The 18,710-nt window shown below is 34.2% G+C and overlaps 1 protein-coding gene across 5 annotated transcripts in view; it reads right to left on the bottom strand.

The window, feature by feature from the left end:
- Window positions 1-323: 323 nt before the first annotated feature.
- The window catches only part of LOC134810428 (uncharacterized), a 71,901-nt gene continuing 53,514 nt past the window's right edge, over window positions 324-18,710 (bottom strand). For 2 of the 5 annotated variants that reach the window (XM_063814257.1, XM_063814258.1), the window contains 3 exons: window positions 15,938-16,025; window positions 15,697-15,805; window positions 324-15,600 (listed from right to left, as the gene is read on the bottom strand). In XM_063814257.1, coding sequence (XP_063670327.1) covers window positions 3,717-4,298 — 582 coding nt within the window. In that variant the 5' untranslated portion in view covers window positions 4,299-15,600; window positions 15,697-15,805; window positions 15,938-16,025 and the 3' untranslated portion in view covers window positions 324-3,716. Of the gene's footprint in view, window positions 16,026-18,710 lie in introns of all 5 variants that reach the window. The other 3 variants (XM_063814254.1, XM_063814255.1, XM_063814256.1) reach the window with 2 other exon arrangements.

Below are 18,710 nucleotides of genomic sequence, written 5' to 3'. Positions count from 1 at the left end.
TCAATGGGCTGAAATATTCTTTTACAGATTCTACAAAAAGAGTGTTTCCAACTGGCGGAATCAACAGAAAGGTTTAACTCTCCAAGATGAATCCACACATCACCAAGCAGTTTCACAGATAGTTTCTATCTAGTTTTTATCTGTGGATATTCAGTTTTTTGCCATAATAGGCTCTTATTTTAATAGGCTTCCAAATATCCTTTCATATATTCTTCAAAAAGAGAATGTTTCCAACTGGTGGAATCAACAGAAAGATTTAACTCTCCAATATGAATCCACACATCACCAAGAAGTTTCAGATAGTTTCTATCTAATTTTTATCTGGTGATATTCAGTTTTTTGCCATAATAGGCTCTCATTTTAATAGGCTTCCAAATATCCTTTCATGTATTCTTCAAAAATTGTGTTTCAAAAATGCTGAAGCAAAAGGAAGTTTTAAATCTGTGAGGTGAATCCACACATCAACAAGCAGTTTCACAGATAGCTTCTTTCTAGTTTTTATCTGGGGATATTTCAGTTTTTCCCCATAGGCCACAATGGGCTCCCAAATGCCCCTTGGCAGATTCCCCAAAAAGATTTTTCCAACCTGCTGAATCAAAAGAAACGTTTAACTCTGTGAGATTAATTGACACATGACAAAGCATTTTCACATATATCTTCTTTTTACGTTTTATCTTGGGATATTCGATTTTACCTCATAGGCCTCAATGTGCTCCCAAATGTCTCTTTACAGATTGTACAAAAAGAGTGTCCTCAACCTGCTGAATTGAAAGAATAGTTTAATTCTGTGAGATGAACCCACACATCACAAAGCAATTTCACAGAAAGCTTCTTTCTACTTTTATCTGAGGATATTCAGTTTTTTAAATATAAACTTGAATGGACTCCCAATTTTCCCTTCGCAGATTTTACAGAAGAAGTGTTTCCAACATGCTGAATCAAAAGAAAGGTTTAACTCTATGAGATAAATGCAAAAATCATGAAGCCATTTCAGAGATAACTTTTTTCTAGTTTTTATCTTGGTGTGTTCAGTTTTTTTTCCATAGGCCTCAATGTGCTCCCCAACCTCCTGTTGTACATTCTGAAAATAGAGTGTTTCAAATCTGCAGAAAAAAAACCCGTAACTCTGTTAGATGAATCCACAAGTTACACAGATAGCTTCTTTCTAGTATTTATCTGGGGATATTCAGTTTTTTTCCCTTAGGCTTCAACTGGCTCCCAAATGTACCTTTGCAGATTCTACAAAAGGAGTGTTTCCATCCTGTTGATTCATAGCATAGGTTTTACTCTGTGAGATGAATCCACACATTACCAAGCTGTTTCATGGATTGGTTTTTTCTAGTTTTTATCTGGGGATATTTTGTTTCTCCCAATAGACCTCAATGAGCTCCTAATTGTTCATTTGTAGACTCTACAAAAAGAGTGTTTCCAACCTGTTGAATAAATGAATGGTTTTACTCTGTGAGATTAAATCACACATCCAAAAGCAATTTCACAGATAGCTTCTTTCTAGTCTGTATCTAGGGATATTAGTTTTTTTCCCATAGTCCTGAATGGGCTAGCAAATATCCCTTCACAGATTCTGCAAAAAGTGTGTTTCCAACCTACTCAATCAAAAGAAAGGTTTAGCTCTGTGAGATGAATCCACATACCACAAAGTAGTTTCACAAATAGATTTTTTGCAGTTTTTATCTGGGGATATTCAGTTTTTCCTGAGGCCTCAGTTGGCTCCCAAATATCCCTTCACAGATTCTACAAAATGATCATTTCCAAACTGCTGAATCAAAATAAAGTTTTAATTTTGTGAGTTGAATCCACACATGACAAAGCAGTTTGACAGCTAGCTTTTTTCTAGTTTTTATCTGAAAATAATCAGTTTTTCCTCCTATGCCTTTAATGGGCTCTCAAATGTCCCTTTGCATATTCTACAAAAAGAGTGTTTTCAACCTGCTGAATCAAAGAAAGTTTAAACTCTGTGAGAGGAATCCACACATCACAAAGCAGTTTCACAGATAACATCTTTCTAGTTTTTATCTTGGGATATTCTGTTTTCCTCTATAGGCCATTAATGGACTGCCAAATGTCCCTTAGCAGATTCAACAAAAAGAATGTTTCCCACCTACTAAATAAAAAAAAGATTGAAATCTGTGAGATAAATTTATACAACACAAAGCAGTTTCACAGATAGCATCTTTCTAGTTTTTATCTGGACATGTTCAGTTTTTCCCCACAGGCCTCAAGAGGCTCCCAAATATCCCTTTGCAGATTCTGCAAAAAGAATGTTTCCAACCTGTGGAATCAAAAGAATTGTATAAATCTGTGAGATGAATTGATACATCACAAAGCAGTTTCACAGATAGCTTCTTTCTAGATTTTATGATTCCATTCGATTCCATTCAGAGATGATTCCATTCGATGATGATTCCATTCGATGATGATTCCATTCAATGATGATTCCATTCGATTCCATTTGATGATGATTCCATTCAATTCCATTCGATGAGGATTCCATTCAATGATGATTCCATTTTATTTCATTTGATGATTCCATTCAATGATGATTCCATTTGATTCCATTCGATGATTCCATTTGATTCCATTCGATGATGATTCCATTTGATTCCATTCGATGATGATTCCATTCGATTCCATTCGAGGTTTCCATTCGATTCCATTCGATGATAATTCCATTCGATTTCATAGAATGATTCCATTCTATTACATTCGATGAATCCATTTGATTCCATTCGATGATTATGTCATTCGATTCCATTTGATGATTCCATTTGATTCCATTCAATTCGATTCAATTCGATTCCACTCGATTCCGTTCAAATCAATTCGATTCCATTCAAAGATTCCATTCGATCCCATTCAATGATTCCATTCGATTCCATTTGATGATAATTCCATTCAATTCCATTCAGTGATTCCATTCAATTCCATTCAATGATTCCATTCGATTCCATTTGATGATGATTCCATTTGATTCCATTCGATGATTCCATTTGATTCCATTTGATGATAATTCCATTCGATTCCATTCAATGATTCCATTCAATTCCATTCAATGATTCCATTCGATTCCATTTGATGATGATTCCATTTGATTCCATTCGATGATTCCATTTGATTCCATTTGATGATAATTCCATTCGATTCCATTCAGTGATTCCATTCGATGATTCCATTCGATTCCATTTGATGATGATTCCATTTGATTCCATTCGATGATTCCATTTGATTCCATTAGAAGATGACACCATTCGATGATGATTCCATTCGATTCCATTTGATGATGATTCCATTTGATTCCATTTGATGATGTTTCCATTTGATGCATTCGATGATGATTCCATTCGATTCTGTTCGATGATGATTCCATTTGATTCCATTTGATGATGATTCCATTTGATTCCATTCGATGATAATTCCATTTGTTCTGTTTAAAGATGTTTAAATTCGATTCAGTTCGATGATGATTCCATTTGATTCCCTCCCATCATGATTCCATTCGATTCCATTTGACGATGATTCCATTCCATTCCGTTCAATGATGATTCCTTTCAATTACGTTTGATGATGATTAAATTCTATTCCGTTTGATGATGATTACTTTTGATTCCCTTTGATGATGATTCCATTCGATTCCATTCAATGATGATTCCATTCAGTTCCATTTGATGATTCCATTTGATTCTATTCAATGATTCCATTCAATTCCATTCGATGATGATTCTAATCAATTCCATGCGATGATGATTCCATTCGTTTCCATTTGATGATGATTCCATTTGATACCATTCGATGATGATTCCATTCGATACCATTCGATGATGATTCCATTCAATTCCATTCAATGACGATTCCATTTGATTCCATTCAATGATTCCATTGGATTCCATTCGATGAAGAGTCCATTGGTTTCCATTTGATGATTCCATTCGATTCCATTCGATGATGATTCCTTTGGAATCCATTCGATGATTCCATTGGATTCCATTTGATGATGATTCCTTTTGTTTCCATTCAATGATGATTCCATTTGATTCCATTCGATGATGATTCCATTCAATTAATTCCATTCGATGATGATTCCATTCGATGATTCCATTCGATTCCATTTGATGATGATTCCATTCGATACCATTCGTTGATTCCATTTGATTCCATTTGATGAAGAGTCCATTGGTTTCCATTTGATGATTCCATTTGATTCCATGCAATGATGATTCCTTTGGATTCCATTCGATGATTCCACTCGATTCCATTCGATGATGAATTCCATTGGATTCCATTCAATGATTCCCTTTGATTCCATTTGATGATGATTCCATTCGATTCCATTCGATGGTTCCATTCGATTCCATGTGATGATGATTCCATTCAATTCCATTTGAGGTTTCCATTCGATTCCATTCGATGATGATTCAATTCCATTTCATAGAATGATTCCATTCGATTGCATTTGATGATGATTTCATTTGATTCCATTTGATGATTCCATTTGATTCCATTCAATTTGATTCAATTTGATTCCACTCGATTCCATTCGAATCAATTCGATTCCATTCGAACATTCCATTCAATTCCATTCAATTATTCCATTCGATTCCATTCGATGACAATTCCATTCGATTCCATTCAGTGATTCCATTTGATTCCATTTGATGATTCCATTCGATTCCATTTGATGATGATTCCATTCGATTCCATTTGATGATTCCATTCGATTCCATTAGAAGATGACACCATTCGATGATGATTCCGTTCGATTCCATTTGATGATCATTCCATTTGATTCCATTTGATGATGTTTCCATTTGATGCATTCGATGATGATTCCATTTGATTCTGTTCGATGATGATTCCATTTGATTCCATTCGACGATGATTCCATTTGATTCCATTTGATGATAATTCCATTTGATTCTGTTCAAAGATGTTTAAATTCGATTCATTTCGATGATGATTCCATTCGATTCCCTTCGATCATGATTCCATTTGATTCCATTCGATGATGATTCCATTCCATTCCGTTCAATGATGATTCCTTTCAATTACATTTGATGATGATTAAATTCTATTCCGTTCGATGATGATTAATTTTGATTCCCTTTGATGATGATTCCATTCGATTCCATTCAATGATGATTCTAATCGATTCCATGTGATGATGATTCCATTTGTTTCCATTTGATGATGATTCCATTGGATACCATTCGATGATGATTCCATTCAATACCATTCGATGATGATTCCATTTGATTCCATTCGATTTCATTCAATGATTCCATTCAATTCCATTTGATGATGATTCCATTCGATTCCATTTCATGATTCCATTCGATTCCATTTGATGATGATTCCATTCGATTCCATTCGATGATGATTCCATTCCATTCCATTTGATGATTCCATTCGATTCCATTCGATGATGATTCCATTTGATTCCATTCGATGATTCCATTCGATTCCATTTGATGATGATTCTATTCGATACCATTCGATGATTCCATTTGATGAAGAGTCCATTGGTTTCCATTTGATGATTCCATTCGATTCCATGCGATGATGATTACTTTGGATTCCATTCAATGATTCCACTCGATTCCATTCGATGATGATTCCATTCGATTCCATTCGATGATAATTCCATTCGATTCCATTCGATGGTTCCATTCGATTCCATTTGATGATGATTCCTTTCAATTCCATTTGAGGTTTCCATTCGATTCCATTCGATGATAATTCCATTCGATTTCATAGAATGATTCCATTCTATTACATTCGATGAATACATTCGATTCCATTCGATGATAATTCCATTTGATTTCATGGAATGATTCCATTCTATTATATTTGATGAATCCATTTGATTCCATTCAATGATTATTTCATTCGATTCCATTTGATGATTCCATTTGATTCCATTCGATTCGATTCAATTCGATTCCACTCGATTCCATTCGAATCAATTTGATTCCATTCGAAGATTCCATTCAATCCCATTCAATGATTCCATTCGATTCCATTTGATGATAATTCCATTCAATTCCATTCAGTGATTCCATTCGATTTCATTCAATGATTCCATTCGATTCCATTTGATGATGATTCCATTTGATTCCATTCAATGATTCCATTCGATTCCATTTGATGATAATTCCATTCGATTCCATTCAGTGATTCCATTCGATTCCATTCGATGATTCCATTCGATTCCATTTGATGATGATTTCATTCAATTCCATTCAATGATTCCATTCGATTCCATTAGAAGATGACACCATTCGATGATGATTCAATTTGATTCCATTTGATGATGATTCCATTTGATTCCATTTGATGATGTTTCCATTTGATGCATTCAATGATGATTCGATTCTGTTCGATGATGATTCCATTTGATTCCATTCGATGATGATTCCATTTGATTCCATTCGATGATAATTCCATTTGATTCTGTTCAAAGATGTTTAAATTCGATTCATTTCAATGATGATTCCATTCGATTCCCTTCGATCATGATTCCATTCGATTCCATTTGACGATGATTCCATTCCATTCCATTCAATGATGATTCCTTTCAATTACGTTTGATGATGATTAAATTCTATTCCGTTCGATGATGATTACTTTCGATTCCCTTTGATGATGATTCCGTTTGATTCCATTCGATGATGATTCTAATCGATTCCATGCAATGATGATTTCATTTGTTTCCATTTGATGATGATTCCATTGGATACCATTCGATGATGATTCCATTTGATACCATTCGATGATTATTCCATTCGATTCCATTCAATGACGATTCCATTTGATTCCATTCGATGAAGAGTCCATTGGTTTCCATTTCATGATTCCATTCGATTCCGTTTGATGATGATTCCTTTGGAATCCATTCGATGATTCCATTGGATTCCATTTGATGATGATTCCTTTCGTTTCCATTCAATGATGATTCCATTCAATTCCATTCAATGATGATTCCATTCAATTCCTTTCGATGTTTCCATTCGATGATGATTTCATTCGATTCCATTCGAAGTTTCCATTTGATTCCATTCGATGATGTTTCCATTCGATTCCATTTGATGATTCCATTCGATTCCATTCGAGGAAGATTCCATTCTATTCCATTCGATTCCATTTGATGATGATTCCATTCGATTCCATTCGATGATTCCATTCGATTCCATTCGATGATGATTCCACTCGATTCCATTCGATGATTCTGTTCGATTCCATTTGATGAAGATTCCATTCTATTCCATTTGATGATTCCATTCGATGATGATTCCATTCGATTCCATTTGATGATTCCATTCGATTCCATTTGATGATGATTCCATTCGATGATTCCATTCAATTTCTTTCGATGATGATTCCATTCGATTCCATTTGATGATTCCATTCGATTCCATTCAATCATTCCATTAGATTTCTTTTGATGATGATTCCATTCGATTCCATTTGATTCCATTCGATTCCATTTGATTCCATTCAATGATTCCATTCGCTTCCATTCAACGATGATTCCTTTCGATGATTATTCCATTTGATTCCATTCAATGATGATTCCTTTTGATACCATTTGACGATGATTCCATTTGAATGCATTTGATGATGATTTGATTCGATTCCGTTCGATGATTCTATTCGATTTCATTTGATGATTTTGTTCGATTCCATTATATTATGATTCCTTTCAATTCCACTCGATGATTCCATTTGATTCTATTCGAGGATGATTCCATTCGATTCCATTTGATGATTCCATTCGATGATGATTCCATTAGATTCCATTCAATGATTCCATTCGATGATGATTCCATTCGATTCCATTCAAAGTTTCCATTCGACTCCATTCGATGATGTTTCCATTCGATTCCATTCGATGATTCTGTTCGATTCCATTCAATGATGATTTCATTTGATTCCATTCGATGATGATTCCAATTGAGTCCATTCAATGATGATTCCATTCGAGTCCGTTCAAAGAAGATTCCATTCGAGTCCATTCGATGATGATTCCGTTCGTGTCCATTCGATGATTTTTCCATTCGTTAAGGATGCCATTCGATTCCATTCGATGATGATTCCATTGGATGCCATTCTATGATTATTCCATTGGATTCCATTCGATGATTATTCCATTCAATTCCATTCCATGATTCCATTCGATTCCATTCGATGATGATTCCATTTGATTCCATTTGGTGATTCCATTCGATTCCATTTGATGATGAGTCCATTCGATTCCATTCAATGATTTCATTCAATGTGATTCCATTCGATTCCATTCGATGATGATTCCATTTGATTCCAGTCGATGATGATTCCATTCAAGTCCATTCGATGATGATTCCATTCGAATCCATTTGAAGGAGATTCCATTCGAGTCCATTCGATCAAGATTCCGTTCGATTCCATTCGATTCCATTTGATGATGATTCCATTCAATTCCATTCGATGATTCCATTCGATTCCATTTGATGATGATTCCATTGGTTTCCATTCGATGATTACATTCAATTCCATTCAATGATGATTCCATTTGATTTGATTCAATGATTCCATTCGATTCCATTCAATGATGTTTCCATTCGATTCCATTCAATGATTCCTATCAATTCCATTCGATGATGATTCCTTTCGTTTCCATTCGATGATTCCATTCAATTGCATTCGATGATGATTCCATTCGATTCCATTCAATGATTCCATTCGATTCCATTCAATTCCATTTGATTATTCCCTTCGATTCCATTTGATGATGATTCCATTCAATTCCATTCGTTGATGATTCCATTCGATTCCATTCGATAATGATTCCATTCGATTCCATTTGATGGTGATTCCATTCGATTCCATTCGATGATGATTCCATTCGATTCCATTCAATTCCATTCGATGATTCCATTCGATTCTATTCGATGATGATTCCATTTGATTCCATTCGTTGATGATTCCATTCGAGTCCATTCGATTGTGATTCCATTAGAGTCCACTCGAAGAAGATTCCATTCGAGTCAATTCGTTGATGATTCTGTTGGAGTCCATTCGATGATGATTCCGTTTGATTTCATTTGATGATTCCGTTCAATTCATTTGATGATTCCATTCGATTCCATGTGATGATGATTCCATTCATTTCGATTCTATGATTCCATTCGATTCCATTAGATGATTTCTATCGATTCCATTCAGAAATGATTCCTTTGAATGCCATTCGATGATTCCACTCTATTGCATTCGATGATGATTCCATTTGATTCAATTCGAAGATTCCATTCAATTCCATTCGATGATTCCATTTGATTCCATTCAATTTTGATTCCAGTCGATTCCATTCGTTGATGATTCCATTCGATTCCATTTGATGATGATTCCATTCGATTCAATTTGGTGATGATTCCATTCAAGTCCATTCGATGATGATTCCATTCGAGTCCATTCGATGATGATTCCATTTGATTCCATTCGATGATTTCTTTCAAGTCCATTTGATGATGATTCCATTCGAGTCCATTCGATGACGATTCCATTCGATTCCATTTGATGATTTCATTGGATTCCATTCGATGATTATTCCATTCGATGATTCCATTCAATTCCATTCTATGATGATTCCATTCGATGATAATTCCATTCGATGATTCCATTCAATTCCATTCTATGATGATTCCATTCGATTCCATTCAATGATGAGTCTATTCGATTCCATTTGATGATGATTCCCTTCAATTCCATTCGATTGTGATTCCATTCGAGTCCCTTCGATGATGATTCCATTCGAGTCCATTCCATTCCATTCAAGTTCATTCCTTTCCATTTGAGTCCATTCCATTCCATTCCAGTCCACTCCACTCCACTCCAGTCTGTTCCATTCAATTCCATTCCATTCCATTCCACTGCACTCCACTCCATTCCACTAGACTCCACTCCACCCCATTCCACTCCACTCCACTCCACTACATTCCATTCCATTCCATTCCCCTCCATTCCATTCGATTTTACTCCACTCCACTCCACTCCTCTCCACTCCACCCCACTCCACTCCACTGCAGTCCATTCCATTCTACTGTATTCCATTCCACTGCATTCCATTCCATTCCTTTCTTTCGAGCGTATCTCAGTCTGTCACCCAGCCTGGAGTGCAGTGGCACAGTCTCAGCTCCCATTCCATTCCATTTGATTTGATTCCATTCCATTCCATTCCATTCCATTCTATTCGGTTCGATTCCATTCCATTCCATTCCACTCCACTCCACTCCACTCCATTCCATTCCATTTCACTCCATTCCATTCCATTCCTTTCTTTCAAAAGGATATCACTGTGTCACCCAGGCTGGAGTGCAGTGGCACAATCTCAGCTCATATTACATGTCCGCTTTCCATTGCATTGCATTCTATTCCATTGCATTCCATTCCATTCCATTCCACTCCATTCCATTCCATTCCACTCCATTCCATTCAATTCCATTCCATTCCACTGCATTCCACTCCACTCCACTACATTCCATTACATCCGATTCCATTCCACTCCCTTCCACTCCTCTCCACTCCACTACATTCCATTACATCTGATTCCATTCCACTCCCTTCCACTCCTCTCCACTCCACTGCACTCCACTTGACTCCTTTCCATTCCATCACTTTCTATTCCGCTCCATTCCACTGCACTCTACTCCACCCTACTCCACTCCACTTCATTCCATTCCATTCCATCCCATTCCATTCCTCTCCATTTCACTCCACTCCACTCCAGTTCACTCCATTCCATTCCATTGCATTCCATTCCATTCCTTTCTTTCAAGAGTATTTCACTCTGTCACCCAGACTGGAGCGCAGTGGCACAATCTCAGCTCACATTTCATTATTCCATTCCATTTCATTTTATTCCATTGCATTCCATTGCATTGCATTCCATCCCATCCCATTCCATTCCATTCCATAGAGGAGGTCAAAGTATATATCTTATTCTTATCTCTGACCATAGTGGGAAATTATCCTTTCTTTCACCACTAAGTTGAATGTTTGCTGTTGGCTTTTCACAGGTGCCATGTATCTGGTGTAGAAAGTTCTCTATTCCTGGTTCATTGAGTTTTTATTTTTATTTGTAATCATTAAAGCATTTGGATTTTGTTAAATGTCTTTTCTGAATCTATTGAGATGATAATGCAATTCTCGTTTCTTATTCTATGGATAAGATGTATTACCTTAATGGATTTTGGGCTGTTAAACCAACCTGGGATTACTAGTATAAATTTCACTTTGTCATAGTGTATAATTATTTTTATATGTTGCTAGATTTGTTAGTTTTTTTAAAGGAATTTTGCATTTATGATTATAGTAGATTTATTTTTCCATGCTATTTGGACTAACTTTTGTATCAAGGTAACACTGGCCCCACAGAATAAATTGGGAGGTGAATATTTCTCTTTTTAAAAAAGTTAGCCAATAATTAATATCAATTAGTGAATACTAACAAATATGATTAAAATTATTAATTATTAATTTGTCTGATTTTTATTTTCTTCCTTCTGCTTGCTTTAGGTTTATTTTGGTATTTTTTCCAGTGCCTTAATGTGGAAGGTCATCTTATCTCATCCTTTCTTTTGTCTTTTCATTTTCGAAATAGTGTCTTTTTAGCATCAGGTGAGGTCCCCAGGTTGGCAGTACTCCATGTTTATTGCTGTACAACAACAACAACAGGTAATATGTCCTGAAGACAATGGAAACTTAACATTCAAAATCCTCCTAGATTCCACCTTATGTGATATGTCTCTTCCTTTGATGGGTCCTAATTTGTACCCTTTCTCTATTATAAACCATGAGTACAATGGAATTCAATGAGTTCTGTGAGTCTCTCTAGTAAATTCTTGAAACTGAGGGTGTTCTGGGGAAACCCCTGAACCGGCAGTTGGTGTCTAAAAGTGAGAATCGTCTTATATGGCCTCCTCCTTTGAACTTTGCAGCTGGATCCAAAGTCTGCACAATTTGGGCCAGAAGTCTCGTGTTGACTTTGCAGCCTAAAGTATCTTGTAGTTTGTCCAACCCTCAATAAATTTGCTTTCATCAAATATTGTATTTGTTACCCCAAAATTACCATCATGTTTTTTTCTCCAAATAACTAACATTTGGAGAAATAGCCAGCTGAATCTGTAACTCAACAGAAACAAGAGATCCATAAACCATATAAGTGGCCATTTCATTTTTTTGCCTCCTTCCACCAAATTTTAGCAACCTCAACCATTGCCATGAGCCACTGTAGGCCTACTGGCTACAAACAAACACGTATCTTTTAAAAACACTTCATACTCCCATTTGATAAATTTCCCAGCAAAGAGATACCTGCTTTAACTCAACGCAGGTGGCTCATATTCGCGAAGTCTGGAGATATTATTCATGTAGTGTGAGAAAATCATCCCAGCGATGCCAACACATTCTCCTTCCCATGATCTGCTTAGTTTGCAAACATATTCAGGCCATGGGTGAGAGATTTGTATTTCACAGGACAGCAATTTTATGGAGAGCATCGAAACTTACATTGAGCATTTTAGTACAGTCACACATCACTGAATGATAGGATACGTTCTAACAGATGCATCCATAGGCATTTTCATCGTTTTGTAAACATCACAGTGAATATTACAAACACCTAAATTGTACAGCCTACCACGTCTAGGTTATATGGTATAGCCTCTCTCCCCTAGGCTACAAACCTGTGTACTATATTACTATACTGAATACTGCCGGCAATAAGAACACAGTGGTAAGAGTTTATGTATCTAAACATACTTAAACATAGAAAAGTATGTAAAAATATGTATTATAATCCCATGGGATCACTTTTGTATATGTAATCCATCATTGAAATGTTATTATGCATCACATGACTCTATGACAAAAATAAAATAATACATTGTAAAAAATGTACACATGTATCAAACATATTATAAAAATAAAAATATTTATTCAGTGTAAGAATTTGTAATGATCACAAAATATTCACAGCTTATATTTTAGTACAGTTTCAAATGCCTAGTGCAATTACTATTTATTTCTTTGTGTATTTTAAACATGTATATAATAAATATTTTTCAGGTTCAACAATATATATCAATCCTACTGGCTCTTATAAATATTAGTTAAAATCAATTGGTAAATTCATGTATATATATACACACACATGTATCAGTGTGTGTGTGCATGTATGTGTGTGTAAATGTAACTGTATGTGTGTGTAAATGTAATTGGATGCATCCTAATATTTACCCTTACCTTCAAGATTTCCAAGATTCATTTATTATCTTTAGTTGATATGCATTTAAAGATTTACCAAATAAAACTCTAATCGTGGAAAATATCAAGATGTTATTAAATTCATCTTGTGCACATAATTGTTTCTATAAATTTGTTTCTTGCAAAACTTGAAGTAATGCTCATGCACAAAAGAATTTTCTAAATAAAAAATAAAAACATTTTCTGTCATTAATTTTAATAATTATTTCTCCCTAATAATTAATGTGAATTCTTAATTCTTAATTATAGAATAATGTTGCCCTTCAGAGTTTGGAAACTTTTACATGTTGTACACATTTCACTAACCAGAAAAACTTCTGAAATATTGGCATTAATTAATGTCACTCAGCAATTACTGATTTCAAAGAAATTAAATACCATTCATATTCTGAATCACAAGGGTACTTTGGCATCTAATTTAATCAAGCTCTTTGTATCATCATCTACACTTTAATTACTTAACAAACATTTGTCTGTGTGAGAAAGATTGAGCAGGTTATTGTGCTTTTTTAAGATGCAACTTTTGCTTAATCTAGAGATAGGCAATGCTCCCTATAAGGAACAAAGAGAAAAATGAACAATAGAGATGTGACAGGCATGGAAAAAGGCACTACATTTATAAAACAAATAGGGCCACAGATGACGATAATGGGGATCAAATCTTGAGATACTGACTCAGTTTATAACTGCACTGTATAATAGAGCAAATCATTTGTTAATTTTTTGACAAATGGAATTTAATTTAATTAAGATGGATACAGTGTTTTAAACAAGGCAGGTCATCTTAAAATAAAAGAGTGGAATAAAGTGATAAAACCAAAGTAAAAATCATAAACATTTTATAAAGAATTTTTGTCATGTAATTTTTTTATTTAAAATCACCCAAATCAAAATAATTTTATCTTAATTAACAAATAATCATCAGAAGTTTAACTAATTTTTACTTTATAATACTAGGTTTAAAAATTCTTAACTATATTTTAATCATATATGCTTATATATAAAATAGACATAGGATATATATTTACATGTTCACAATATTATATTGTAATTGTTCCTACGGATGTGGTTTTTCAATAGAATTATTAAGTACTTTTAAAAAGTTTCAATTTCAATGATATATATGTTTGACTTTTCTTTGACAAAGCATACATATATTGATAGGTAATAATATGAAAATCTTCTAAAGACATTACAGGAACATGAAAATGTAATTAAATACTCACAATTTGTAATGTTTTATGTAAGCGGAACACATTTAACTGAAAATTGCTTTTATATAATACTCAAAACGAGACTAAAAACATTTTAACTAGCGGAATAAGTCTTCAAATTGATAATCTGAACTACATAAGAGGAGAAACTTCAGGCATTCAAATACTTGAAATGCTACAAAATATTTATATAAACTATTATTTAACCATTTCTGTTTGTCGAGTGCTATACAGTAATCAATATAAATGACATCTCAAGTCTTTCTATAGCTTTGACCACATTTACCTCCTAATTTTAATTATTAATATGTTGGAGCAGTGCATACAACTAGATTCTGATCTTCCCTTTAATGAGTAAAAATATGTCCTTTGAGACAGCATTAAAGAAAGAGCACCTTGTATAAATTCAAAGCCAAGAGACAAGATATTCTTGATTCTGATGTCTTGTTCTTTTATACAACAATGTAATTAATAATAAGAGGAAAAGCAGGACATAGACATGGAGTCTATTTTAATCAAAAATTGTCCATAGATTTTGATGATAAAATTTAAAAATCTACTACATTTAGTTACAAAAAACTAGGTTGTGGGAACTTACTTGTTCAATAAAACACAGCTACTAAATGCTGACAAGAAAAAAAGTTAGGTACCACCTTTCTTCTCTGCAGATGGCCTGAGATGGGTTAATTTGAAAGAATGCTTCCAAACCTGAGGTGACCCCTGGGAACAGCATAATCCACTGCTGTCTCCTACATTCAGTTTCTCAGTTTGTGCTCTTTTAATTTCGGGGGGAGGGAAGCCAGTCCTTTAAACCGATCTTCAGCACGATGGCAGAGCCAAGGAGTGTGGACAGGTGGCACGGTGTCTGACTTTGTTCCAGCAGCCACTTGTGCTTTCTCTGGGTCTTCTCTGCCCTAGGGATAGCATCACTATTGAAAACATGTCTTTGTGACATTCTTTATGCCAGGAACTCCCAACGCATTTTCCTTGAAACTGATGAAATGAATAAAAATAAACCAAGAGGTGTGCTGTTTGTTTCTGTTTCCTCCTTTCTGCAGCCCTTCTTGATCATCTAATATTTTTAAATACATTGTCAATCAGCAAAAGGAGCATAAGGCCTTTATTGATTTGTAGCAGATGTATTAATAGCCCAGCCCCTATTCCTTACCTGTAGCTGCTGTGAAGAAAACCATTCTTAACACTCTACAAGGTCTCATCTCCAGAATTTGCACCTGTTTCTAGCCGAGGACTCTCTCTAGCAGCATGGGAGCTTGATACTGGGCATGAAGTGGGAAGAAAAGGTGAGGGTAACTAAGAAGAATCTCCCTGGATTCAGTGATGTAATTCTGAGGCATGCTCCACATAGCTTCCCATAGAATTAAGCCCAGATATCTAACACAGGAACTTGCCTCTTAACACGTGTGGTATTGGCTTTTCCATCTTTCCTGTTTTATTTTGTTCTCTCTTCCTTGTCTCACTTTCGCTGTGTCCTCACTCCTGCTTTAAGAATACCCAAACAAATACATTCATTTATTTTTTTAGACTCTCAGAACACAGTTGATAGTTGAACTTGTAATCTATGATAATCAGCTTGGATGCTATACTGACAGGAAGATGGTGAACTCACAATGTCTAATTAAGATACAATTTAAAAATATATTGACTCATGTCCAAAGATTTAAAAAACCTAAGCGGCAGTGTCACAATTTCTTCTTTTTAGTTTACATGGTTTCTTAAATGCCTACAATTATTTTAAAGTAAGCCTTGAGTCTAGGAAAAACTGAGACATATGGAATAAATTACTAACCCATTTCTCCTTGAAATCCATTAGATGCTTGATGATTTTTCACATACATTTCTGAACTGAAAAGCTAGTTGTGAATTATTTTTATAAGCATATCCTTATGTAATATTTTGTTTTTAACAGTGAATTGAAGGTTTAAAGATTAAATTATTCTATCCAGAGAATAAAAAGCAATTATTTCACAAGGAGAACATGTGTATGTTGACACGACATTTTAAAATCTAGATTTTAAAATAGGTCTCATATACTTTTGAGTCAATTAGAATATGTTTGCATCAGTCTGTCTACAGTTTTACACCTGTCAAAATGTACTTGAACTACAACAATTACCTTGAACAATTTTGAAATTTATTATTCCTCTGAAACTGATTAAAAGAATTATGGTAGAGTGAAATTCTGATTGGCATAATTTGGGAGAGAAATTATTCCTTGGAGATCAACCTCTGCCATGATAGTTTATAATGACATTGAGACTTTTTGATTTACAAAATTTGTTATATAAAAAATACTAAGACAATGACAGATAATACACAGACTTTAATTAAAATTGTACTAAAATTAAATGTCTAAATAAATTAGAAGGGTACGTGGTACATCTAACTGTATGTTTATATATTTTATTTGTGCATTTTATTCCTAGGGTTGCTTTTGCTTTAGTTTGTAAAACGTTCTTATTTTTATGATAATGTAGTATATACTAAATAAAGAAAAATCAGGAAGTAGAAAATGAAGAAGAAAACATTAGCTATTGTCAACCAAATAAAAATTGTGCAATCTCTAAGCACATGAACTATGTATTATTTGTACAGCATGTACAATGTTTATGCTTCACAGGGTGAGGTAGAGACTGCAAAACATTGAACCTGGGACAAATAAGAAAGTAAAGAAACTTTCACAGCATATTAATATTATAGAAAGTGTTGAACTTAACAGTTAAGATACAAGTAGTGAAAAATGATAGTATTTAAGGAGATCTAGAAAATTTAATCTATATCTGTAATGTGTTAGAAGTATTAGAATAATGCTTGTATTTCTGGATTGGCATCGATTTCTATTGAGACTGGAAACATAATAGAAGAGAGGGAAAAATAATTTAAATTGTGGATACTTGAGTTTTATACCTAGGAGTTCAAGAAATACATTTTGTTACTATCCAAGCAGTTGGCACAAGAGTGTATAAAATTCCCTAATTGTGTCTATGTGGAGAAGACATAGACAGAGAACAGCCAAACAGAAATAGCAAAAAAGCACAAATAAATTTTACCTGTATTTTTATGTAAAAGCCAATTAGAGTAGGAAAACATGAAATTTGTGTTTTATCAAAATATTTCTCTTTCTCATAATATAGTTGATTATATTACTGGAAAAAAATTGAAGCATTGGTATGTTCACAAAAAAAAGTAAAATATAAGGTCAAAACCATGGGAACGCAGGGAGCAGACAAAATATACCTAAACACCGAAACTGATTTTGCCCTACGGACATGTACCAAAATGAATGAGTGCAGATTCCTCCTGTCATACATCACATAGGACAGTAAAGAAATACACAGTTTTTCCCAAGATAGGGCAACACACAGGAGCTCCTCCCTAAAGCTAGGACCAAAATTTCTGTCCTCAGTATAAACAAGAATCAGAGGTAAATTAGTCCCATTTCACATTCCCTGGAAATGGCAAATAAAAATGACTTGAGATTGGACAGATTTAAAGAAACTCAATCATTAATGATTTACAGCAATTAATTTAAAAATTGTTTAAATGTGCAGTCCAAACATACATCCAAACACCTTTAGGCCAAGAATTAACATAATGTGGTCCCAGAATGGTGGTGCCTTTAGTAGACTCACAAAAAAATTCAAATTCTCTTTGGCTAATTTTCTTCTTACTAATCCTCAAAAGTGCACAAAAATAATTTTCAGAGAAAAATAAATATTTGTCATTCAAAGGCATCTAAGTACGCAAGGAAATGATATTCCACCATCTGAAAGGAAAGCAGAACGAGTACAAACAGATCCACAAAGGTTCATTAGTAGAAATATCACTGTTAGATTATAAAGCAAATTTGCTTTAAAAAATTTTAAAATAAAATGAATACATTTTTAGGAGACTAAAAAATTGATGTAGCAAATTTGAAAAGTAGTTTGTATAAAAATATAGTATTTTAAATTAAAAACTCAAAAACGAACTCATCAGATTAGACATGGCCATGGTGAGAGTTCATAAATATTTCAGAATGCATTACAGAAAATTTTTAAAAATGCAAAATGTGGACAGAATCATTAAGAGACATGAATGATACAGTGAGAAAGTGTAGCATGTGTGTAGTGAGTGTTCTCATACAAGAATAGAACTGGGAAGGGAGAATATGTGATGGTATTT

The sequence above is a fragment of the Pan troglodytes genome, chromosome 6 (genome assembly GCF_028858775.2).
Source record: "Pan troglodytes isolate AG18354 chromosome 6, NHGRI_mPanTro3-v2.0_pri, whole genome shotgun sequence".
Classification (NCBI taxonomy): domain Eukaryota; kingdom Metazoa; phylum Chordata; class Mammalia; order Primates; family Hominidae; genus Pan; species Pan troglodytes.
This window is presented reverse-complemented; position numbering and strand designations above follow the sequence as displayed.